General features: G+C 39.4%; 1 protein-coding gene across 46 annotated transcripts in view; it reads right to left on the reverse strand.

Moving 5' to 3' along the window:
- LOC120820365 (neurexin-1a) overlaps positions 1–23,639 on the reverse strand; it is a 192,650-nt gene extending 169,011 nt beyond the window's left edge. For 14 of the 46 annotated variants that reach the window (XM_078104167.1, XM_078104160.1, XM_078104178.1 and 11 more), the window contains exons 1-5: positions 23,459–23,639; positions 20,773–22,124; positions 8,248–8,265; positions 6,885–6,914; positions 5,688–5,735 (exon numbers count right to left, since the gene is read on the reverse strand). In XM_078104167.1, the coding sequence (XP_077960293.1) occupies positions 5,688–5,735; positions 6,885–6,914; positions 8,248–8,265; positions 20,773–21,484 (808 nt within the window). In that variant the 5' untranslated portion in view covers positions 21,485–22,124; positions 23,459–23,639. Of the gene's footprint in view, positions 1–5,687; positions 5,736–6,163; positions 6,176–6,884; positions 6,915–8,247; positions 8,266–20,772; positions 22,125–23,070; positions 23,369–23,458 lie in introns of those variants that run through there. The other 32 variants (XM_040178031.2, XM_040178030.2, XM_040178038.2 and 29 more) reach the window with 11 other exon arrangements.
- Between the last annotated feature and the right edge of the window lie 1,817 nt (positions 23,640–25,456).

The following is a 25,456-nucleotide window of genomic DNA, read 5'->3' on the forward strand; positions in this document are numbered from 1 at the left end:
CTCTGTTCTCCCTTGGTCACGTCACTTCCTGCCTTGTCCTGTCTTCCCCCTGTGTCATGTCATGATTGTTTCCAGCTGTTTCCACCTGCACATCCCTTGTGTATTTAAGCCATGTGTGTCTGTTGTCACTTGTTGGCGTCATTACTAAATGTTAGTTGCCATGCCATGCCATGCCATTGTTCTTGTCACAGTTTCCTGACTATGTTTTTGCCCTTTTGGAGTTTTGAGTTTTTTGGAAGTTTTGACTATTAAAGTCCCTTTTTGTTTTCTGCTAAACTCTGAGTCCTACCTTCCCTCTCCCCTCGCACGGACCCCGCTTTGACAATAACTGCCTCGTTAATTCTGGGATTACTGCCTTACATGATTGCACTGTAGATGTCCAATAGCCTCCTGTTATTATGGACTGGGTAACACATTTTTTCCGGCTTCTTTTCTGTACAGTGATGTACAACAATCAATACGTTTGCTGATGCTCTCAGCTGTCTAAACCCCACTTTTTGAATACCTGTGCAATGCAAAGTTCTCCTCCATCTACTCATCTCTGCTACTTCCCTCGCCTCTATGTTCTAAAAGCAGTCCCATTGGTAAACCTGTTTGCACCTCACTTCTCACGATTAAAATAGCTGAATGAGAAAACATTTCGAAACAGCAAACAGGTGGTGCACAACTCACCAAAAGTTCCCAAACAAATGAAGAATCCACTGCTGGGAGGTCCAATTAATTTAAATGTTTCCATCAGCAAAGGTTGTGGAAATTGCTTTTTTTAGTATGACCAGGCATGAAGGTACTTTTAAGTCATTCATTTCTTTAACGCCTGTGGAAATAAAATAAAAACATCTAACATAATGTAAGGCAATTGCAAGTTGTTTATACAAATGATGTTAGTGCCACAGAATTATTTGGCAATATTGACAATACATCCACAATTTTAGTAAGTTATTCTTCTGAAAAGTTTACGAGCTATACTAGTATAGTACTTTAGTTGCATGGCTTTTTAGACCTGCTGTCCAGCTGCAGGAGCAGAACTTATTGAAACATCAGGTCTTATTTTGCAGCTTTATTTAGGAGATTTTATAATGAAACCTTCCAAAAACGAACAGTACTCAATATCACACCATGAGCTGCAGGAGAAATTGATGTTTGCCAGCAGTTGGCTGACTAAGCCCTTTTGTGAACGTAGTAAACACAGATTTTAGAAGCTGCATGAATTATAACTAGAATGGAATTTTTAAATGGCCAAGCAACAATCAATGGCTACTTTCATTTCTTTAATGCTTTCTTCAAAACTACGCCGAGGTGCAGGCGTTCCCTCTTGTTTGGTTGCATATGAAAGAATTCAGCGAGCATCCTGTTCAAGATGTAGTCACAGCAGTTTTACAGGCATTGATACAGTAATTAGTTTAGAATCTTACCAAAACTGAAACTCAATGCATATATAAATGCTGCCACTTCATTGCTTTTTTAGTAGTCCAAATCTTATATAGCAACAATTACACATCTTAGAAGTTGCCTCGAGTGCTCTGCTGCATGAATATAATGAGGGTGTTTGTGTGGAAAAAACTGTAAATCAGTATTTCTTCTTTTTCTTTTCAAACTTTCATCATAGGGATTAAAATAAGTTTAAGGCATGAGCTTGATTCCTTATTAACTTTGAAATGTAGTTAGGTCGACAGGAAAATCTGCTTAATCTAGCCAAATAAATGTCTGCTTAAAAGCTTCTCTCAAAAGTATTAGCAAAGACGCGAAAAAAACTTTTGGTACTCAATTCAAACTGCAAAACTGTGACACAGTAAACATTTCCTTCACCTCCATTTTTATTACTTCTTGGTGAGATTTTCTTAAAGAGCGGTTTGAATATGACAGAAATTGCAAGGTAAACATATCAACATAATGGCAGCGTAACATCGTTCTGTGAGCGCTCAGATTTTACTGTTGAAAGCTTTGCCTGCTGGAGGAGACAAGCCGTACACAGAATTTCTTCTTCATAAGAACATCGTTGAAAGTCCTTCAGAGTTAACCAGGTAACTAATGCTATATCAAACGATATAAACTAATCTCGGACCAAAATATTTTTGGGTTTGCATATTTTCATGTTCACTTTCTGAAAGTAGAACTACTGAGTTGTGCTATTTTAGATAAAGTCTTTGGGGGTTTTCAGGAAATATGGGGATGCTGTTACCTATTTGCCAGATGTGGAAATGAACCCAATTTAGTTATTTTTTAGACATTCTGAGCAGCCTGCAAACAGCCCTGACACTGGCCTTTTACTCATTGAGAATCTAGATGACCACTCACTGTAAGGCGGTATTATCTCTGATTTCACCCTGCAGGAAACTCAAGGCCTCCAGAAATAAACATTGACACAAGTGCAATCCTCCCCACAGACGTTTTTATTTATCTAAAAATAAATGTGCCTACACGAGTGAACCTGAGGAATTATAATCTTGGGGGAGTCGAGAGAGACAAAAGTATTTCACTGAAAGTGTTCAAGGTTTCATGCGAAGATAAAGAGGTTTCATCGGTTGTTGATTCAACACACACCACATGGTATTGTGTTACCTGTCAGATAAAGAAGGCGCAGCGTCTTGACGGGTTGCTCGCTCACATGCCATGAAACATCGTTTAAAAGAACCGTGTTTTCATTGCTCAGGTGCTCTGATCGCAACAAGGACACAAGGCTTGTTATGCAAGGACCCACGCAAAGTATAATCATCCCCAGATCCCCCAAATGTAACCACTTCCTGGTAAACAACTACAAATAAAAACTTCACCATCACCTTCACCAATACCAAACATGCACATAACATAATGCACACACACACACCACTGACACATTTTATATGTCATCTTTCAAACCTAATTGCCAACCCAAAATCAAAGACGAAATACACAGGCCACACGCAAGGGTGGAACCAACGTGCATGTCTGCTCCACATTGGCTATTCCCTGGTCACTGCAGAAGAGCCAGGGCGACAGGATATCTGCTGTTGGGGCTGCTAGGCAGGAAAACCCAGCGGCCTCTTTTAATCATCTCTCACTTCGGCCCTCTCCATAGAACTGTTTTAAATGTTTATTTTATGTGTTGACTGTGATCATATGTGTGATTGATCCTGCTTTCTTTATCTGCCAGTGCAATATAAAAGTAGTTATTATTATTTTGCTCCGGCACAATGTCTTTGAAGGTGTTTGATGCCTGTGAAATGTGTAATGTGAGACTTAGAAACTGATCTTCACACAAGTTAAAGTCATTGAATCATTTTAAAATGCAATGCCAGAAAGCTGAATAAAAGGTTAAACATTATTAAACATTTGTAAGTTTTTATGTAATTGAGTAGTTCAAAATCACACTTGTCATATATATCACACTAAATTTACTATTTGATCCCATCTATTGTCCGAGTTCATGACACAGGTACTGGTTTATCAGCATTCTCAACAACAAGAATGAGCGGAAAAGTATGTTTAAACATCGACTTATTTTCGCATATTAAATACAACACATGTGCAAACAAGCGAGAAGGGGATATAATGAAAAGGCACAATTTCCTTTTTCAAAATTGAAAGCAATTACATTGGAAAGAATGCTAATTTAGAAATAGCCCAGTGGTACCTGTAAGCCTGCCTGCACAGCCTGCAGTCCCACTTAAGCTGCCCGTGGCAGTTTATTGTGATGACAGCAATTAAATACACAGTGATTTGTGTGCCGGGGGTATTATGACTTATCCTGCAGTGTGGCCTGCTCTTTAGAGCTGAATGAAAAGAAGGTTTTAGGAAACCAGCTGAAAGCAGCCCACATAAACTACCCCGTCCTCAAGGGACCAACCATGAAACAGAGAATAAACCATACCAGTGGTTAACGTGACACAGGAGGACCTCAGGGGGGGGCTAGCATAATACACAGTATCCTCACAGATCATTAACACAGGCATGGTCCAAGTTCCTAGATTTAATGCTCAAGTGGGGATGCGTGTTTGTTGCTACACAGTACATAACCCCCGACTGACTATGTTTCCCACTGTACCACACTGGGAACAACTAACAGTGGCCCAAATTAGAAGCAGTGTGCTACATATGTCAGATTTGTGCCTCACCAGCATTCCCTCAATCTCTCCCCGAGGCTTCCCTTGTGCCCTGGCTAAGCCTGGTGTTTGGTGGTGTACAAACCTGTGGGTTTCAGAGTTAGCCACATATTGTACACTAAGAACTACGGTACAACAGCATCAAGTGTGTATTGGAGCTCTGAAAGAGCTTTGATAGTCATCAATTTCATTATTTGACTAGTTTAAAACTATTACTGTTAGGGTTTGAATAAGAAATAAGAAAACATCAAGATAATACTTGGAACAGTTAGGTTAATGACAACTATTCTGTTAGTCCAAGGATTTTGGGAAGTTTGGAAACACCTACAGCGGATATTTCCTGATCAAAATCTGTAGTTGAGGGTAGAATCATATTTGTCTGGTATGCATCCACTTGCTGAACCAGGAACCAGTAGGAGTGTGTAAGTGACACTTACCTTTGGAGATGGAGAAATAAATCTCTCCATTTTATCAAGCACAATGGTTTCATTGGTGTGTGTGTGTGTGTGTGTGTGTGTGTGTGTGTGTGTGTGTGTGTGTGTGTGTGTGTGTGTGTGTGTGTGTGTGTGTGTGTGTGTGTGTGTGTGTGTGTGTGTGTGTAAATGGTATTCATGTGTATATCACCACTACATTGACTTCTAGCAGCAGAATACCTGACAGGGAAATAGTTTGGGATCCTATCCACAAATGTTATTGTTTATGTTGTATGAACAATGTTAGATTAGGGGTAATGCCTCATTTCGTTTGTCTACTTGTGCTAATGCGAATGTGTTCAGATCATTTTGAGCGGTGATAATGTTTGGCCTGTGTTACACTGTGTTACACTAAAAGTCCTGCCTTGGATTTGTAACTTTGTAACTAATGTGTTTGTATTCCTTATGCAGTGGGAATCATAAGGAATAAGGAAAGGTTAGCAGCTCACATAAAAATGACTTCAATATGTGCCATTTATTTTACTTTGAACGTGAGACGTCTCTGTTTCCAGCTCTCAACATCCTTCATTCAACTCTCATCTTTAAGGTTAATGAGCCAATCTGACGGATTAGTGCGAGCCATTGCATCAAACGTGATCATTCAATGTGACAATAACAATGGCCGTGTGTTAACGGCGTTTAGGCAGCATCGGGTGTCAAAGAACTCACACATTTCAAAAAATGCATTTACATTAGCACAAGCAGACCAATGAGATGAAGTATTACCTCAGATTGTTCACGTTGAATGATGAACAGTATCAATGTCAGAAAATACTTCATGCATGGACTGTTTGATGACTTACCTGTTTACATGGTGCTTCACAAGTATAATACGAGACAGCATTTAACATACCGCAAAAATGTATATTTGGCAAAATGGAAATGTTCCAAACTGCTTAAAACAATTTCCAAAAAACATAAATCATAGCATACACGTAAGCAAGAAGAGCCTGTAAGATCAAGGAAAACGTCATTCCACTGAAAATACTTTTTACATTTTTACTTACACGTGTCATTCTCCGATTAGCGATTCTCCAATTAGTAAACCACATATAGCGACAGTCAAGTTAATGATTAATATCGTGCTATATTTGGTCTCACTTCATTGACCAACTTGAAGGAATCAAAATTTTACCTTGAATGCTCAGAAGGGACCTTAGTAGCCAAACTTCCCCTCTCTGCCCTGAGGAGGAGAGTCAAATGGCAAAGATCAGAAGTCCACTTACCCCACAATAAGAAGAGGTGATGATCACAGCCAGGATGAAGGGCCCACACTGGGAACACTGTGATCCTGACTCACAGAACAAACCCCCATTATTTGAACAAAAAGAGAGTAGTTACCCCCTAGCTGGAGGTGGTGGAGTACTGGAACTAGGACAGCAACTGTTGTGTTCATATGCCGATGTGAGTCTCTTATTATTCTCATGCATCAAGCAGAAAAAGGTGACAGCTCAAACATGTGAATGCAAAGGGAACACGGCACCTACCTTCGATATCGATCATATATAGTTGAGAAAGCAATTTTTCAAGTGCCAATGACCGTGTTTACTGCATTTAGCACGAACACTGCTGTCATAGTTTCAGGGAATTCAGAGAATTTAAGGGTTGTACCTTTACTTTTACCTATACGATTTGATGAAATGTTCCATGAAGAAAGCAGATTCCAGACAAAAAGGGAGAACAGAAGCAGAGGGGACACTAATAAGTGTCGGGGAAAAGTCGGCAAAGGAGAAATAGGCTCGATGGCTACATATATGTGCAGATAGAGGGAAATGTGGGACAGTAAGAGGGGACGGACGAATGACAGTTGAAAGAGAGTAACAACACGTCGCGTCCCTGCTCTGCTCTGCTGCATGATAAGAAGAAGCAGCAGCCACACCAATGGATCGATGAAGATGGAATGGACAGATCGTCTGTGCATGACAGATGAGGATTACCTTAAATATTTAGTAAGCTAATTCTCCACCATAATGCATTATATTGTAAATGCAAATATCACTTTATTTAAGCCGCATCATAACATCAGAATTGCACAGCACATGTGAATATTTAAAAATGAAGAGAATACAGACAGAAATGATTCTGCTACCCAGACGAGTGGGGAGCAGGAAGCCAAATGAGCTCGAAAAAGGGGGCATACAGAAAGAAAAATAGTCACTGGGAGAATGAAAATCAACTAGGTCATCCAAAATAAGCTAAATTGCAGCCCATATATGGAGCTTCAAGCCTGAGTTTTGCACAAGAATGATACTGTATGCAAACACACTTCTGACCACAATGGAAGCAGGAGCGACATTGGAGGAATGATGGGAAAAAGTAAGAGAGCTCATACCTTGGTCGCCCATCATCAGGTGTGCGGGACCTTAAAGGAAAATAAGAGCACAGTCAGCAGAGAACAAAGGATCATGGGAAGCTGTGTGACACCGACACGCAGGCATCTCTTTCAGAGCAGATGTCTGTGTTGCTTAAGGAGGGCTGGACGAGTGTTTGGAGAGGAAAGAGTGGGACGGAGAGGAAGAGGAGGGCAGACAGACAGGGTTTGGTGCGATGAGCATTTAGTCAACCGCTGGGGATTGCAATGCATCATCAGCCACTTACTAGTCATCGTTCAGAAATTTAAATTCAAGGACCTTCTTTTTATTAAGATGAGAAGTGCACAGACTATCCTCCCACATACCCAGGAGAGAGTGTTCCCTGAGCACAAATATAGCAGTAGACTGTTTTACCTTCACCTCCAACAACTGTCAACAGTGAGTCATACTTGCAAAGAAAAAGGAAGCGGATTGTCCAAGGTCCGGTCACCGTTCTAGGAAGGAGCTTCTTGTTAGCCGCACTAACTAATTTCAGTGCTTTACTTTAGCTTTTCTTCCTGATGGAGGAAGAAAAGCTTGTGTGCAAATTGCCATTACCCAGTTTGCAAATATAGGTGAACCTCAAATTACCAATAATCTCCTACTCCTCCATGGAATCCTAGTGGACGAAATGCAACGATTTTTCTCATAAAACAGAAGATAGCATTGAGCTAAATGTGCTTAAAGTACATGTTACTTTTTTAACATTACCAACAAGACATTCAACAAAATAAAAACTATTTGATTGAGAAACCTACCCTCTCCAAATTCTCCGGTCATGGCAAATACCACAAACCTTTGAAAATGATTTGAATTAATAACACTAATCTTTACACTAAGAATTATTCTGTATTGTACTACCTAGTTTATTATTGGATAATATTGTTTCTCAGCTAAGCCTTTCACACATTTGAATGTTTTATAGGGTTGTATTCTTTCTTTGTCATTAATTCATTTTACCAGGAATCGTCTTGGCTTGAGCGTTTGTTCTCAATGTCCAAAGCCTTGCTGTTTTATTTTATTAATTGCATTTTTGATGAGGAAATCCAACTAAACTCTGAATAACCCCCTATATAAAACGGTGAAGCAGAAAACCAGTGGTATGCCAAGTCTACTCAAAATACTACTACAATGTATAATCTTTTTTTTTTTTTTCGTGTCAGTTTAATCACACACATGAATAATCATCACTGTGATGTGTAAAAAAAACAATTGAAATGAATAAAGCCAAGATTAATGTGACTTACCAATCCAGTTATTATTTATCTTAGGAGAATTAGCCATGACAATATGTGGGCACATACAATTTAGCTACAGTGGACAACAGACACTAGAAATACCCACCTTCAGTATAGTTGTCTTCTGGAAGCACAGACAGGCAAAGAGAAAGAGAGGAAGACATTCATTAAGCAGCATGCAGACTAGTGGCCATTGCATGTCGTAACCATGCAAGGCATTAAACATCACATGCAGGTGACCTATTGTAACTCCTGCAGGAAATGCTATGGATTGTCCGTTGTTTTGTTAACAACCCTTTTTGCTACTATACACTAACCTGGAATACATGACAGAGTTGTAACTGAATGAGCACTTCTCAATATTTAATATAACCATGAAGAAGTCAAATCTTAACTGTGGGTGGATAAAAAGTGGCATTGCTGCTAAAAGAAGAAGAGGTATTGATCATGACCCTCAAGGGGATAAACATACGCAGGCATCAGGCCGGTTCTTATAAAATCTTTGACTTTAGTTTACAACAACTATTTACAGACACTATTTACTATTTCAACAGACTCAATGGAATCCGTCTGCAGTGTTTTGCAAATTTTTTAGCAAAAAAGCTGCTTGATATGTGATGAAATGCATTGCAAGAGAAATGAACCCAAATGGGCTGTGGTGGAGCAAACCGTCTAAGGTTTTAACTTGGGAAGTGGGGCCTTGTGACTGGAACTCTTATCAGGTGACGTGGTCGCTGTCGTGAAAGCAAGTACCAGTGAGGATGTACTGGAAACGCAAAAAGCTTCTGACCTTTGTTAACTATCTAACAAAGGTTAGATAGTTAATTCAACGTTGGTTAAGTAATAGCAAACAAGTGACATAAAAATCATGCTACCAATGTGAGGAAAATAAATGGGTTTGAGAGAACATGCAAAATCATTGAAATTAGTTTGTAAGGGCCCAACTGCCTACAAAAACAACAAAAAACAGTCAGTCGACAGTTATGTTCACCATTAAGTGCTTTTGTTTTGCTTGCAGACTAATTCCGTACTCAATATTTAAATAATCAAAACCAGAATAGCCAAAAAACACAAAATTGCATTTTATTTTTAACTTTTTGATATAACATTGTGAGGAATTATCGATAAGGAAAACATGATGTGAAGAATGAAGACAGTAGCATGCAATGTTTAATAACTATTTGTATAATATCCAGCAATGAGTGCAATTACTTTTTAGCGATGCAGCCAGTTAGGCAGAAATTTGCCACTTCAAAATAAACTCCTACCTCTGTTAAATGGTTTCCTGCCCAGAATGAACCGTTTTTTTGACCCAAAACTTACCATCACCACTGGTTCCCCTTGCAAATTAGACACCATGCACAACGAAACAATCCAAATCATAATTTTGTGAACAAATTGCAGTGGACTACTTTCACATGACAAGATCAATTCAGTTCAATTGTATGTAAAATGTGTTACATTCATTTTGTTGTCATTGTGAACTGTTGTAGGTTGTAGCTCATCTATCCAAGCCCTTGCTATTTGGTATTTGTATACCAGAACTTAATTTGACTTTTGACTTATTTTTAAATCATAATCCTTGATTTCAGTTTGAACATCTACAATACAGTAAAAAAAAGTGCACTTTGTTCACAAAAAGTTGGCTTGATGAAGAAAAGCACACTGCTGAAAAGGCATTCTGACGAGGCAAGCATGAAGCTGGTGGCGGCAAAGTGACCTCATGAGACGTGTGAAGTAGAAGAATCTTGACCATTTGCTTATGTCAAGACCCAAAGACTGATGGGGACGTTTATCCACAATGTGTCCATATTCATCCCACTAAATTTGAATTCTAACAGTGACCTGTTTAAGACCATAGTTCTGATGGTTTATTTTAAACTGTGCACACTGTTATTGAGCATTTACACATTTAACATTGTGTTCTGATTATTAGTGACCCAGAGCACAGTCATAAAGGATTTAGAGGTACAATGATCCATTACTCGTCATGAAGTTAGCTTGAGAGGCATCCACTATAGCGCCCTTATATTAAATTGATCTGAGTAATGTAAAGCCAATTCAAATGGGAACATTGCTGCTCAGAGAATTTAATTTGCCCAATAGAATAAATAATTCTTGTGAATCAGACTTCAGCAGTCTTCAGTGGCCACAGCAAACAAGGTGTCATTTAGATGTCTTCTTGAGGGAAAGCAGCTTTACTCTCACAGTAGAATCAACTGATATGGACCATTAAAACAAGCCCCCCCCCCCCCCCCCCCCCCACACATATACACAAAAACACACACTCTCTTTCACAAATGTACCCAGCTGGTTGCATTCTAATCCAGAGACGTAAATCCATTTAATCCCCTTGACAAAGTGATCCCAGTGCTATTGTGCTAGTGACACTACACCAAAATGCACTCAACTGTCTACCAGATGATCTGCATCTCTGACGGTCTTGTGCTGTTGATCATGCACATGGTGTTTAGCTCACAAAAAGTAATAACATTACTATTCATGTCAATGCCAAACTAAATAAAACAGCTGGTGTGCAGCAGCTGAAAAAATTCAAGAATGGTATATACTTGATTTTTCCGTTCGGTTTTCCTCCTGCAGCCTTGATTCTGGAGCCCTAAAACAATCTGGATGATTAGCTCAAAACTGTTAAATCGGATTAATACCAAAGTAACAAGAATCCAAACACCCGTACTAATTCCATACTGACTGCTTGTCAGACCCCTTGGAATCTCTTCCTAACGCACCAGTTAGCCTACTGCATGGCCGCCGTAAACTTTAGCGTTAATTAAAAAAACAAAAACATTAAAAACATTGCACAAATACGGAAACCACTTCACAAATCAATAGCGTATCCTAAAAACACTCTGAGATACAAACACGCATCTCTGTCACCGGTCTCTTGGTTTTTATGACCCACCCACGCTTATATTGAGTTTTTATACAACATCACACTCCCGGAGAATTTATTTGGACAATTTCCTAATGATGGCGATGAATTTACATTGAGGTTACTTGAAAGCGCAGCACGTCTCATACAGACGCCTTGCGTGTCAGTATCAAACGACCAAGGCTGGCATAGTATTGGTATTCGAGGCCAACAGAACGAGAAAGGGCTGTTTATACTTTAACGTGCTTGACAAAATCACATTAAAGCGTCTGTGTCTGTCCTGCTGCGTGTCTGAACGCAGTTGGCTGATGAGGCGTGGAAAGATGCATCGTAGTGCTGCTGATAACACTACAGCTCACATGAAGCAACATGTGCCACATTCACTTGAGATACGATTCATTTTTTCTCTGACATACTGTATGACAATCTAAGAACATATTGCTTCTCTGAATCAACGGTTTGTTGTCCACTCCTAAGGTGTTTTTTTTAATTTGTGGTCCTCTATTATTGTACAGTTACAGCTAGTTTTACCGTTTATTTAAACCAATTATTATTGCACCCCGTCAAAGGAAACACACCCCATAATTAAATGGTTCCTGCCCTTGTACTATTTTAATTATAGTCATAATTCTTGCCTCTTCTTAAAGTCAAAATGAATGTTATTAACCCTGAACAGAATTTAGAGAGGCAAAACATGTGGTTGGTTCACGCCTACTATCTTGCCTAGTTTTGGATTCGCTCTTGTTATAAAGCTGGAGTTACGGTGGTATTGGGATCCTGAAATGGGTTTTGCAGATATCACAATGAGCTGCAAACAATCACCAATAAGGTAACGACTTTAATTTTGTTTTGTAGCGTCTCTTAACAAACTATGTGACATCTGACAGTCCCCAATGAAAGCGGTTGATTTCCGGCTTTAACAGCCTCAAACTGAAGCAGCTTATCATGGCAGCATTGCTTTGAAAAAGTAGTTCATCAATAAAAATATGTTTTATTGAGGAGAAGCTGAAACTGTTCCTTAACAATCCATCTGGAGATCCCTTTGAAGGTGCTGCAGCAGAGAAATGAGTAAGTGGCCGCTTGAAAACGTTTAGGCGAGACCACGCAATTCGTTTGAAACTAAACGTAAAGCTCAGCTTCTTTAACGCTGGCATCACACTGGACAGAAAACACAAGCGAGTTTCAGGGTTGGTTGATTGTGATTGCAGTTTTTTTTATTTACTCTCTCATTTGACATATTTGTCAGCTGTGTCGCCAAGCTGACATACAAGCACTCACACAAGCCGAGAGACAGGAAGAGAGACAGAGACATTTCCTCTATTGAAAACGGCAAAGAACAATTATTTTGCCTGTTTACCGGCAGAGAGAAATGCTCCTCTGGCGTCAATTCAACAGCCAGACAATTGTCACAGCGTGCTCCCTCTCTCTCCCTCTCTCGGATGAACCTGATGTTAGGATGCACCAAAATCCTCACTGCTGTTCTGACACTGGAATTTGCAATCCATGACTGCCTAACGATAATTTGTCTTCCATTGACAGATTTGACAGAAATCCTTTTCCCAATACCTGTCACATACTAAAAACACCTTAGATCCTACAATTCCCATCATGCTACTCAATAGCGTCTTTGGATTATGTCCTCTGGGTTATTTTTAAAAACTGGGTCCCTCCTGACGTCATAAAACCTCACAGACAGTGTAGTACATACAAAAACTAAACTGAGCTTACTGCTCCTTCAAAATAAGTGTGTAAAGAAAAGTGGATTCTTCCCTGACAACCCTCCCACACTTGCACTGTGGTTTTATTAATCAGGGTTACTAATGTCATCACCATACATGTAATAATGATGAAGAACAGAAGGAACAGAATCCATTTCCGGCCCACTGGGCAGTTGTAATTTTCCAAAACAGTAGGAGGAAGGCTGCTTTAAATTCAGAGGCGCTTTAAGATAAAAAGTCAAACTTCTTTCAGCAGAAGGTCAGGGCTTCCACGAGCTATATTGGTTGTTAGATGACTAATTTGACCAAATCAAGAGTAATGGGTATAATAAGTAAGGGCTCATCGCTTAGTAACACGGCCCAAACCTAATGCATCGATATAGAGGAGCGTTAGTGGCCTCACACAGCTCACCATCCCCCTCATTATCCTCCTCAAGCCCCAGTAGGAGCGCAGGGAGAGGAAACGGGTAAAGTGGCCGTCCACTCCGATGAAACTGATAGCTCCCACAGCTCTGGCTCTACTGGGCAATTTAAACTCTCACCAGCTGGGTCAGAGAGCGGTGCCACATGTGAACAATACTCTTTGTGTGAGGACACTGGATTCCTCAATGTCGAACGGCGTCCAGCATCATTTCAGTAAAATGGGAATAAGTCTGCAAAGACTTCATTTGTTGCGAACGTCAATGGAAAGATGATGAAACTTATATTATTACTCATATATACTATACTCATAGGCTCATCCTTGGTTAATAATCATTTGGTAAAAGCCTGCATCGTAGGTATTTTAACAATTCACATTTTATTTTCATATGGCTAATCCTTGTATTTTGTAAATACATTTTTAATCTACTCTCACGGCTCTGCGAGTTCTTCTCTGGCCTTGTGTTCATCACCGCCAACCACGGCCTTCCTGGGCCGTCTAATATATCCTGCGGTCCCAGCTGATATACACCCACAAGCTGAAGATTTATTCCGGAAAATATTGCGAGAAAGATATTTTAAACGAACGAAAGACATTTAGAAACTGGCAAACGTGCCATAATGAATGAGCAACAAAGGCGGGTGATAATAGGATTCAGCATCCAGCTGCGAGAGAACAACCTGAAGATATCAGAGAAAGGCCAACTAATTGCCACAGAGAGAGAGAGGGAGGGATGGACGAGTGACCAGAGGGTGGAGTAAACTCCTTTGTGAGGACGCTGTTGTACAGCCATGAGTTATCAGCTGCATTAGAACAGTACGGAGCTACGGAGATGCTCACATGTGACGCAGCCATGTCAATTCAGCAGGGAGAAGCTCCGATTACAACCACAGCAGATGGAGAGTGGCTTCATTCTCCGCTCAATACACTTATTATCAATATACTATATATTTAAGTTACGTAGCAAATGCGTGTTTGGTGCTCTATTTGATTGAAATTCATGTTCAACCATATTTGTTCTACAGCCATTCATCCTAAGGATGTAACAGTAGTACACTAATATACTAAAAATGAAATACACAGATGAATCTTTATATGTAACTATGACATGTTTCCCGGGACCGACAGTGTGTGTACATAAAATGTGAGCCAGATATTTAAGAAACAGCCCAGACAGAGAGGATTGTGGGAGCAGATGTGCGGAGGACCTTGTCATTCTTTTACATCTTGTGGTTCAGAATGATCCAACAGGATAATCAGAGCAGCTTACACAGTGGTTCTAATAAACTTAATCCCAGGATTAACAATATCTAGGATAGTATTGCAGGTGTTGAGTAAACCTTTTTGGTTTGGCAGTAGTTGTTAAACACTGTAGTATTAGTTTTGTCAGAATTGCAACTACCAAATGGCAATGGATTAAATGCCATCTGTTCTTCTTTGTTATCACATTCATGGTGATCACATTATGATGATCTGATTATTGACATTACAGTACAGGCCAGATGTACATTATTGTAAACTGCACATTTGAACCATAAGCTCCTCTTATTTGTAATTTATGGAATTTGAAATCACAACTTCTAACTACTAACTATTAACAGCAAACTAGACCATTTATAAAAATAGCAGTTGTTAAAGAACTGGACAACTGAGTTTGAGTTCTGCTATTTAGGAAAAGAGCTGATCAAATAATCTATAAGGGTAGATATGTATTCATTGCAAGGAGGAGAAACTCTTGTAGGGTGTAAAATAAATGTGACAAGTGGCCTCCCCTACATTATTATGGGGGAGTTTTTTTTGTGCTTGTGCAGTTATAAAAGGCTTCAAAGTCACATCACATGTTTCTGAAAAGTGATTTGTCTTTGCGTTACCATTAGTACGACAGCTTTCGAATTATGGCAGTGCTCTTTCAACTTGTTTTTTAGAATTTCAGAAGACTCTCATGAAGGATGACACCTAACCATCAGCATGAAAGGCAACTTGTGTTCAAAGGGAAAATATCTTCTGCAGCCCAGAATTTAACGAGGCACATATACGGCTGTTTGCAGCGTTTATTCTGAAGCTGTGTATGGGGAGATCCAATCGTTTAATGATTGTGCAACGTACAATACTTTTCCCAAAAACAATATAGGTAAAGAAAAATGACGTCACCTATGATTTATGATGATGATGCTTTAAACCTGTAAAGTCAGCAAGGTATGTTTTCTGTCTTTCCTCCCATGTTGTTCCTTACTTACTGTTCTTATTGTTTTACCATGTAAAGTGTCTTTGAGTTCCTTTTAAAGCGCTAAATAAATACAGTGTATTATTATTAACATGATAAATAAACAAGAAAAAATATTAAAAAAGAGACTCCTTGTGCAAGTAAACATGCTTCAATAGAATCCCAAACAAGCCTTCGTGGGTTTGTCCTGCACACTTGGATGAGGTTATCCGTGCTGTGGGACAAATCAAGTCAAAGGAGGGTTTTGTGTCACAAACACCCTTTGACAGTCCGGAGCAGGTGTATTTAAACAAAAATCCTGCAGGAAAATCACACTAATCCTTTGATCCCAATAGCTGTCTTTGTACTAACAGACAGCAATATACTAATAATCTACTTTTGTCCGAGTGAAGCTGCAGTAGACCTCTTTAAGAATTACGTTGAGGCCACATGTTTGTGTGACATACAATGAGAAACACGTCTCAAAAGAAGGGCTGATCTTACTAAGAATGAATCTTGCTATATGTGACACAAAGCAGATTGGAGAGCTAACGAACACTTAAAAACAGGTGTTTAAAACCAAAGTTACAAAGTTTAAGTTTAATTCAAGTAGCTAAACAAACAATTGCTGCGCTTCTAAATAACTCGATGCAAAGTCCCAAACTGTAAAACCCCTACAAATGCCAAACTCTACCGGTCTCTTAATCAGCAAAGTTGTGTACCATTAGATTGTTGTCAATCACAAGTTGTGCGGCCACACAATTCTATGCTGCGCACTTCTCCATTCTATCAGAATTTCCAGTGCGTTTGTCCTTAGGGATACAACTTGGCATAAAACAGCAAATTCTGACTACTGCTAGAAAATCAACGGAAATTTACGTTCTAATTAGTTCAGCTCTTCATTCAGTGAGCTGAACAATCCCACAAGTCTCTTTTTTATGTTCCGCAAAAGCCACGATTGACAGATTATTCTCCAAAGAAAGAAATCCTCTCTTTTTGAGAGCGAGTCTTTAAGTATTTGTTGCTGTTTCCAAACATTTTTATCAAAGTAGCACTAATCAAAATGTGTATATTGATAAAAAGCAGTGGCCTGGAATTGGGAAGAGACCAAAATAAACCCACAGTAAAAAGGAGGTAAATAGTAAAAACCTGCAAAAACCTCTGGACTTTTAATGCCTCGTCCTCCATCTCCATATTACAGGTGATGTTATATCCATATTACAGGTGATGTTATATAATAATGTGTGAATCCTTTCTCTGTCATGAACCTGAAATACCCAATAACAAAAATAAAGAATAAAATTTGCCTTTGATGAACATTTATAAAGATGAATGCCTATATGTGAGTCTATATATATATATATATATATATATATATATATATATATATATATATATATATATATATATATATATGCCTCTTGTTTATGTTCCAGCACTTTAAGTTGAACAAATCGGTTGTGGATCTCTCGTGTTCTGTGACCACCAAGCTGGTGATTATGATTCACATGTTAAAAAAGAGGTGTGACATAAATTCTCTCACTGTAAGCTACAGTCATTCTTGGTCCCCTGTCATAATGCATTAGCAGCTTAATTAAGTGGCTTAAGTAATCTGGCTGTCATCATTCTCTCAGATAAACACAATCAAAAGTATTTACAGCATCCAGCCATGTATTATTTGAACTATACAATGCATAAAACTAAATAGAATCAAATAAATACAGTGCAGTCTTCAGATCTGCCGTATTTTACTTAGGCTGATTTATGCTTAGCTAATGTACGATGAAATAAACAATTTCATTCTGGACAAAATCATTTATCTAATGAGAAAAAGGAGGACAAATTCTAGGAACTTACTGGCCTTAAAAAAAAACAGTGCATTTAAATAATTGTTTTGCCGATCAAAGGGATTTGTGTGCGTGAGTGTATGTGCATGTGTGTGTGCGAGGTTGTGCAACGCTCAACCTTGTGGTTGGAACGGGGAGACTTGACAGCTCTGGTCGCAAATCCTGTGAGCCTTTCATCTGATCAAAGCAATGCAACAGCTTTTACATTTTGAATGGAAAGGTAAATTTAAAACACCAATGTACTTTGGGGTTACTCAATGTATGGGCACGAGGTGAACTCATGGGCTGCATCATACGTTTCGAGTTTTCACGGTTAGATTGGATTCTGATTGCGCCAGAACAATAGCTTTAATCATTATTTTGAATTAATGTTCTGATAATATCTTTTATGCACAAACATTTGCAGTGGAAACTGGTTTTTCCTGCTTTCCCTTGCAGCTAAGGACGGTGAGAACGCAAGCACCACCACCACATTACCTTGAGATGGGAAAAAAACTTGCTAGCAGTAGAATACTGAATTAGGTGGCAACGGTACAATTGGGGGAATGCTTTCATCCAACAGGGACTTAAGGTACTCAGAGTTCATACAATTTCAAAATGGATGGCTCTGGTGGGAATTGAATCCCTTCCTCTTTGCAATGTTAGTGCCACGCAGAAATAAGCTGTAGAGAGCTTTCTTCATCGCGGGTACTATTACCACGATTTACACGGTCTGGTGTAAAATGTAGTAACAGTAAAAACACGGCTAGACAGAAATGTAAAATACAGATGATGTAACAAGTTCAGAGAGAACTAACAGTCCAACATTATTTTAGCTGAAACAAATGACATTTGTCTAGATATCTATCTCTGTGTCTACTCAAAGGAGTTATTTTGTGCTATTTAAAGAAAGAGCGTTTTTTATTATTTGTTACAGAAACACAAGCAGAGAGATGTGATACATCAACGTCACATTCATTTGTATCTTAACACAGATTTAATGTTTAAAGTTGCACCAGTCAATATTTTTAATATTAACAATGTTAACAATTAGCTATATGTAATGTGAGAGAGATTCCTGTGGTGGCAAATCCACAGGAAATGATCCTCTGAGTCTACAGTTCCTGCTCTCTGGGGGTTTGCAGCACATTTTGGCTCATTGTTTTGGTTTTACAACCCACAGCTTTAAGGCTCTAGTTTTGTGCAACTGCAATCCTCCAACAGCAGTGGGAAGCTGACCCCTCCCTTGAAACAATAACTTGTGCGATACATACTCAGCATTGAACAGCTGATATTCAGTGGATAGCTGAGTGAAGCATTAACGGAGCCAGGTTTCCCCCACGATCACCAGCAGCACTTTTTAATCGATCTATACAGAACTACTTCAAATGATGCCACTATTCCCAAAAACATACGCCTGATTCACAGACATTTAGAAATACTTACTTTTGAAACCCACAGTTTTCATAAATAATCTGACCTTAATAAAGGTTTTCTTATTTGGGTCTGTTCTTATGTAGCACATGAGTGTCGACAAGTTTGTGCAAAATAACTTTATAAAACAAGAGTTTTTATTTGGATACTAATATTTTTGCAATTACTTTTAAAGTATTTTGCAGGAAATATAATTAATATACAGTGTATCCGTATCAAACCTTTTGAACTTGTCTATTTCACTGAAACCCTCTTCCAATATTCTTGAGGGACTTGTAGGATCATAAATAGTCATAGTTCATCAAGCTAATTTGATTGGACTCAACTCATCTCTGACAAATCATAGTAAGACGATCTTTGGAAATTACTTTTATTTTTTATTAAGTAAGTCGGCAGTAAGTCATATTTTGGAATCCCTTCATTTGATATATGCATATTATCTTGAATGTCTTGTGAGAATGTTATTTCCTCAACAAAATAAATCATTTGAATGCAAAATATATGTATTGAAAACAAGAAGATGTACGTTAAGATGTTAACCTTGAAAATTGAGTTCCTTATGTGATTTGTATCAGGAGCCATCAGCAATACATTGGATGGATTTCCAGACAAGTGAAGGACAGATAGACCTGTCATCAGGCTACATTTGCATAAGGAATATGATGGCTGGCATAACATTTGTGATTAAATTGTGGCTCAAAAAAAGCCTTACACGTTATTTGGATTTCCTCTAAATCAGATTAACGGTTTTGTTGTTACACTGTACAGGAGAAGAGCAAGAAAAACTAAAACATCATTGTTTTGCTTGCATGTGCGAGTGTAATTATAACCACATCTCATGTTTGGTTGAGATGTATTTAGAGGGCTTTGATGCAGTGTGGCATATATCACATGAACAAATACTTAGTGCGGCACAACACTGAAAGCCTTTGTGAACTACAGCAACAATCATTAACTCAATCAGTGCAGGAAGTTAGTAAAAGACCCCGTGCTCCGTCCCGCTGCATTAACAACACATGAATACAGTCAAAAGATAGCTTACACGGTGCGTAGAGGACATACTAATTGGGAATATTTCATATTTGCCTCAATGACTAATGACAGAACACTGTATGTTGCATTAGTAAATTATCAACGCTTGCCTAGAGAGCTTATTGTTAATAAATTACGTAGATGCTTCAGTAAAAATAGATTTAGTTGATTTAAAGTATATATTTATATAAACTAGAGAAATAGATTTTTCAAAAAACTGATTCAGTCACACCCCTCCCCCATGGACACTGACAAACAAATGTGCTCTTCCTCATCACAGCAGTAAAATGCCAACCTGTGGCAGGAGCCACAATCATTCACTCAATGGTCTGACTCTCGCTGTATGTCCAATCTTAGGATAAAAAGTAAAAGAGATTTTATTTTGATATCAATATTTCGTCAAGACAGTGAAAGTATCCTCACTGCCACAAAGAACCTTGTGTTTTCTTTGTTTTATTGGTTAGATGGATCTCTAGCTCTTTCATTCTTCTGTATTACAGAGCAGTTTCATCTGTTCATCTGAATTATTCAATCAATTAGGATAACATTTTGGACAAAAGTCATTTTATCAGCTAAGCTACAGTTCGTTGAAAATCAAAGAACAATGTTAGCAACTAACAAAAAAATGTCCCACAGTTAACATTTAGGTTACATTCTGTTTCCACCTATTGAAATCTATTGGGCACTTTTTATGCTGTAAGAAGCCAATTACATCGTGCATGCTTACTACATCTGACTGCTCTGCGATGATTACTCTTGCACTTGCTTTTGAGGGAAGCCATTGGAGATTATATTTCATAGGTCAACCAATCCCTAAGGACCTGTTTTATAAGGGTGGAGGACACCTTTGGGGGTGGAGAACACCTGCCCGTTTTTCTAATGAGGCCTTGCTGCAGACTCACTCATTACAACAGTTGTTTCGCTGATCGATGAATCACATGGAAAACAAACAGTTCCATGGTCAAATAGAGGAGTAGGATGCATCTCTTTAAAACAGATGGTAATAACAGAGGGCTAAAGTTGAATTTGATCGAATCGGTGCATATTGCGGCTGAATTGAAAGGCTACAGAGGACATGAATGTCTGAACTGAATGTGAATGTCTTACCTTCACTGCAGTCCTTTCCTTGGAACCCCGTCCGAGAGCAGTTACACGTTGGTTCGTTGTTAATTATACTGCAGACTCCTCCGTTCAAGCACATGTTGGCTGAACCGCAGAGGTCCTCTAGTACTCCTTCACCGTCGATCATCACAGGCTCTGTGTTGTTGACCTTTATGTCCGTTATCCATCCAGTGAACGGCAGCTGATCCTTGACTGCATCTGATGTGAGCCGTAACGCCACAGATCGCAATTCCGGTGGTATTCCACCAACAAACAAGTGGCTAAAAACAGTCATGTCTCGTCTTTTTGACTTCACCTCCACCCATTTCTTCTCGTTGTCCACCTTGAGGGTCGTGTTCTTAAAGTTCCTCCTTATTGTGACCGCGTGCCATTGGCTGTCGTTGACCGCCGTGTCAGATACGACGGTCGCGGGCTCGGCACAGAAGATCGAGAAACGGAGGCTGAGTTTGCCATTCAGTATGAGAAGTTCTAGAAAGTCACAAAATCCCTCGTCGTCGAAGTAAACCAACAGCCCGTTGGAGCTCTTCGTTTTCATGCTGAAGCTCATTTCACTTTCGCAACATGCATTCCACACAGGAAATCTGGCCCACTGGCCCTCGGCACCTGTGAACTCTAGACAAGTGCCTATCTCTGCAAAGCAACATAAAAGCAGCCCGACCCATACGATATGGGCACCGTGTGGCTTTTGTAAAACCATCGTGTGATAATTATATGCGGGTGGACGGAGACGTGTGGAGCTGAATCTATTCAGGTGAGACTTTGCTTAAGCGAGAAAGAAATTTGTTTGCCCGCGAGAGAGTAGACTGTCATATAAGTGACTGTCTACATGGATGAATAAGTGTGAATTGATGCATCGTAGGACAACCATTTAAAGTGCTGTGATGTATTCGCGCTGCAACTGGTTTGGCCAACAATTATTTCCTGGAGCAAATAGCATTACCTCACACTGTCCATGCAGGCCACTGGCCAAACCTCTCACTGTTCACTCCCAAATAGTTTGAACTGTTTAAAGGTCCTCGCTTCCATGGCTATTTAGAGCAAAGTGAAAGGGATTCAAATATCCATTGGGCACACTTGTTCTAATTTATGTAATTATGGAACAGTCCCTTCTGGTGGCAGTTAGTGTGTGCACTGTTTCACTTGAGTTAAAATGGCAGCTTTAATTGTCACGTTCATGCCAACAGTGTTTGGCGGGTAACTGAAAGCTTTGCTTGGGGCTTTTCACAAAGTCATCCTCGGTAGCGATGAGAAAAAATCCCATATGGAGACACGTTGGCTGATAAACGCAACAAAAAAAGCGATCGGTCCGTCAAAGCAGTCCTCAGTCCCAAAGCTCTCTGCAAAACAAAAGCAAAAATATTGTGAAAATACAGAAGTATTTTCACAATATCCATTTTACAAATCCAATTTGGCTCAAAGTCAGAGTTAATTCTATGATGGAGGCTAAAGCACAGCCAATAAAACACATATATCCAGAGGCCAAACATGAGTAACAAACATAAGCCATATCAATAGATTATCAGGACGCTTCTGCACTGGACAGTCAGCTTCCACTTCATTCATTTTTCAATATGCAATCATTTGAAGATAAAAAAAAACTACATACGGAAAACGAATAAAAAAACAACAACAACAACATCAATAAATGATACAGCCTGCATCATTTTGATCGTATGTCTGAAAACAATCCCAGGTGAAAATCTCAGTCTCTCCCTTAAGTAAAGATAAATGATTTACAACCCCCATCTTTTCTTTTAGGAAAAAACACTGGCACAACTTCTGCAGCGGACTATCTCCCTTGGCAGCAGCATTCCGATGTACAGTACAGTACATTGGCTGGCCTGCCCTTTCCCCCAAGACCACGCAAGGAAAAGTGCGTCATTTCATTCACAATGGTTTGTTTGTGTAAAAACGAACCAGTTGGGTTGCCGCTAACAGACCCCCCCCCCCCCCAAAAAGAAAAGAAAACGCTCTTCGTAATGTTTTGCCTCATCACGGTTTTTCGGACAATATGGAGGGATTCAGTTTTGGCTTGTAAAGCCTAAACACGTTCACCGTTGGACGGCGGAGAAATACGACGTGATGTTAATATTTAGTTTGCATTTGAAAGAACTCGGGTTATCGATCGGGTTCACTTGTGACAAAGGAAAACAGCAAACGTGAGAAAATACCACGAACAGTGCGAAATAAGGATCACAATAAAAAATCGAATGTGGAAATCCTCAGCAAGATTGTGTCCCGCAAGATTTTTGGTCAGAATAGGACGTGAATAATATCACCTACCTTAGCATCTTTACCATGGATGAGGGTTGGAAAGGACGCAATGTTATACGACTATATTTATCCTCTTTAACAATAACATTTCGTGATTTTTTTTCTTCTTTTTTACCTTTGCTCGTGCAGCTTTACTTGTACGGGACCCTGAATAGTTGGCACCAGAGAAGAAAAAACACATGCACGGCCAGAGCTCCTGTAAACCACGACCTGCCCGTATATTTCCGCTCTGTTTGAGTGCTTGCACCTTAAATCCACTCGGGCGAAACCTTCTCATCAATATCTGCTTCAAGCGAATCGCAGCATCAGAGAGAGAGAGAGAGAGAGAGAGAGAGAGAGTCCGCTTTCTCTCCAACTCCACTCAGAATCTCCCTCGCTTGGTGGTTAAATAAATTACCTTAAATGTGCCGTCCTCCAAGTTTGTTTTCCGATTAAAACCAACAACAACAAAAAAGCAATAAAAAGCAACAACTAGATGAAAGTGTGTCGGAAGAGTGGGACGGAAAAATCCAGTTATCTCCGCGGGAGGAGAAGGCGCAATCTGGTTCCCCCCGTTGAGTTTATCCAGCGACTGTCAGGAGCCACGGAGCGAGCGCGTCACGTGTCCCTCGATGACGCGTGGTGGGGCGGGGCCGAATGCAGCACCTCGGACAGCGCCTCCGCCTGCGCGAGCCTCCGTCAACGGACATTTATGGCATTGGCAACTCCGGAGATAAGGCTTGTAAAAACTGCTTCGATTGATCGATTGATCGCTGTGGGGATACAGAAGGTTGGGAAGCGCCCCGCCGACGGCTTAGGTGCAGAACGGGGTGATGGTATTTACAGCCCCCCCCCCCTTACATATTTTGTATTTACATGTGTGTATGCAATCGGAAAAATATACATTATTTTAGATTAATGCAATCAATCAGACTTAGCAAGAGGTGGACAGTTAAAAATCTCACGCAGTTATGATTAACCCTTTTTTCAAGTAACACTCTTTTTGTCATGGGATTTTATGCTAGATTGTATACTCCTCAGCATCGAAGGTGGTTCAGTATTTATAAACTGCACAAAGGATAAAATAAACAATCTTTTAGGACACATTGTGAAGAAGAATCGTAGGCTTTTTGCTGATCTGTGTTTCTAAAAGAAAAAGGGGGAAAAGTAAGACAGATCCACTTAAATTGTTTACACAGTGAACACTGGTGTACTACTCCAATAACTACAGCTAAGAGGTATAATTAGAGATGGCCTTAATCACCGTAAATAGTACAGAATACTCGTTAAGTAAATTAATACTCTGCTTCATTCCAGTAGCGGCTGTAAGGCTACTTTAAGCTAATTTACATTTGTTTGCTCTATGGATGTGTCTGTAAGCCCTGATGCGGCATTAGTGTTTAGTATAGAGATGCTATAGAAATTTTTCGAGTTGAGTGGTGTTGAATACCACTCTTAAATAGTTATTTTTTATATCAAATCGGTGAACGGAAAATCTGAAAATGGATAAAAACAGAGTTAAGTGTGAACGAACTAAAGTAAACGGAGGAGGTAGCGTACAAAATAAGAATGAACAGAACTACATGAACTACAGGAAATCGAATCATAAATGATTTTGCATGTCGCTCTCACAACGAACCGTAATCGTTACCCTATAAATCAAGTACTACATGCTCACTACTGCCAAAACATATGCATTTCATCACAAATCCTGCCAAGACACTACCGGAGCAGATTGAAGTGACTAATGCAAGGATTATTACTGTTTCCTTCACAAGCAAAACATTTTAAAAACGGTCTCCAAGTATGTCCAAATAGGATTCAGGGCACAAGGAAAAAATTTTCTCTTCTCTTGAGGTTACAGAGTTCCTCTTGTGACACACTGAAGCGAACGGAGAGATACTGCATCCAAGTTTAATAGAGGTCTAAGCTTTCTGAGCTCATACCAGGATAAGATGAGGCACCTGTTCGGTTCATACATTAATAATCTCTCACTTTTCAAAGTAATCCAAGTCAAAACATTAGGTGGGTTAGGGTTTTTTGGGGTTAGGTAGATGACAATAGTTGTCTCTTCCACCTTCCTTGTTTTAGACCAGTATAATCATATCTTGGTCCAGTGTTTTTACTGAATTCACCGAGATGAAATCCAAATGGATCTTTTCAGGTAAATCAAATACTTTATTATTATTATCCAAATGTTGGAGAAGGACTGTTTTTTACTGAAAATTACTTGTTTGGTTGGCGTAACATAACAGACAAACTGACCTCTAACTCTGCTGTGGTCCGCTGTGGAATAGGTGGTAATTTATACGACAATCAAGTTAATATTCTCTCAATTGATTTATCAGGAAATAAAACATATCCATATGGCATCAACAGCTGTTAACACTTTCCCGACCAACAACGTGGAGCCTCA

The sequence above is a fragment of the Gasterosteus aculeatus genome, chromosome 6, assembly GCF_964276395.1.
Source record: "Gasterosteus aculeatus chromosome 6, fGasAcu3.hap1.1, whole genome shotgun sequence".
Classification (NCBI taxonomy): domain Eukaryota; kingdom Metazoa; phylum Chordata; class Actinopteri; order Perciformes; family Gasterosteidae; genus Gasterosteus; species Gasterosteus aculeatus.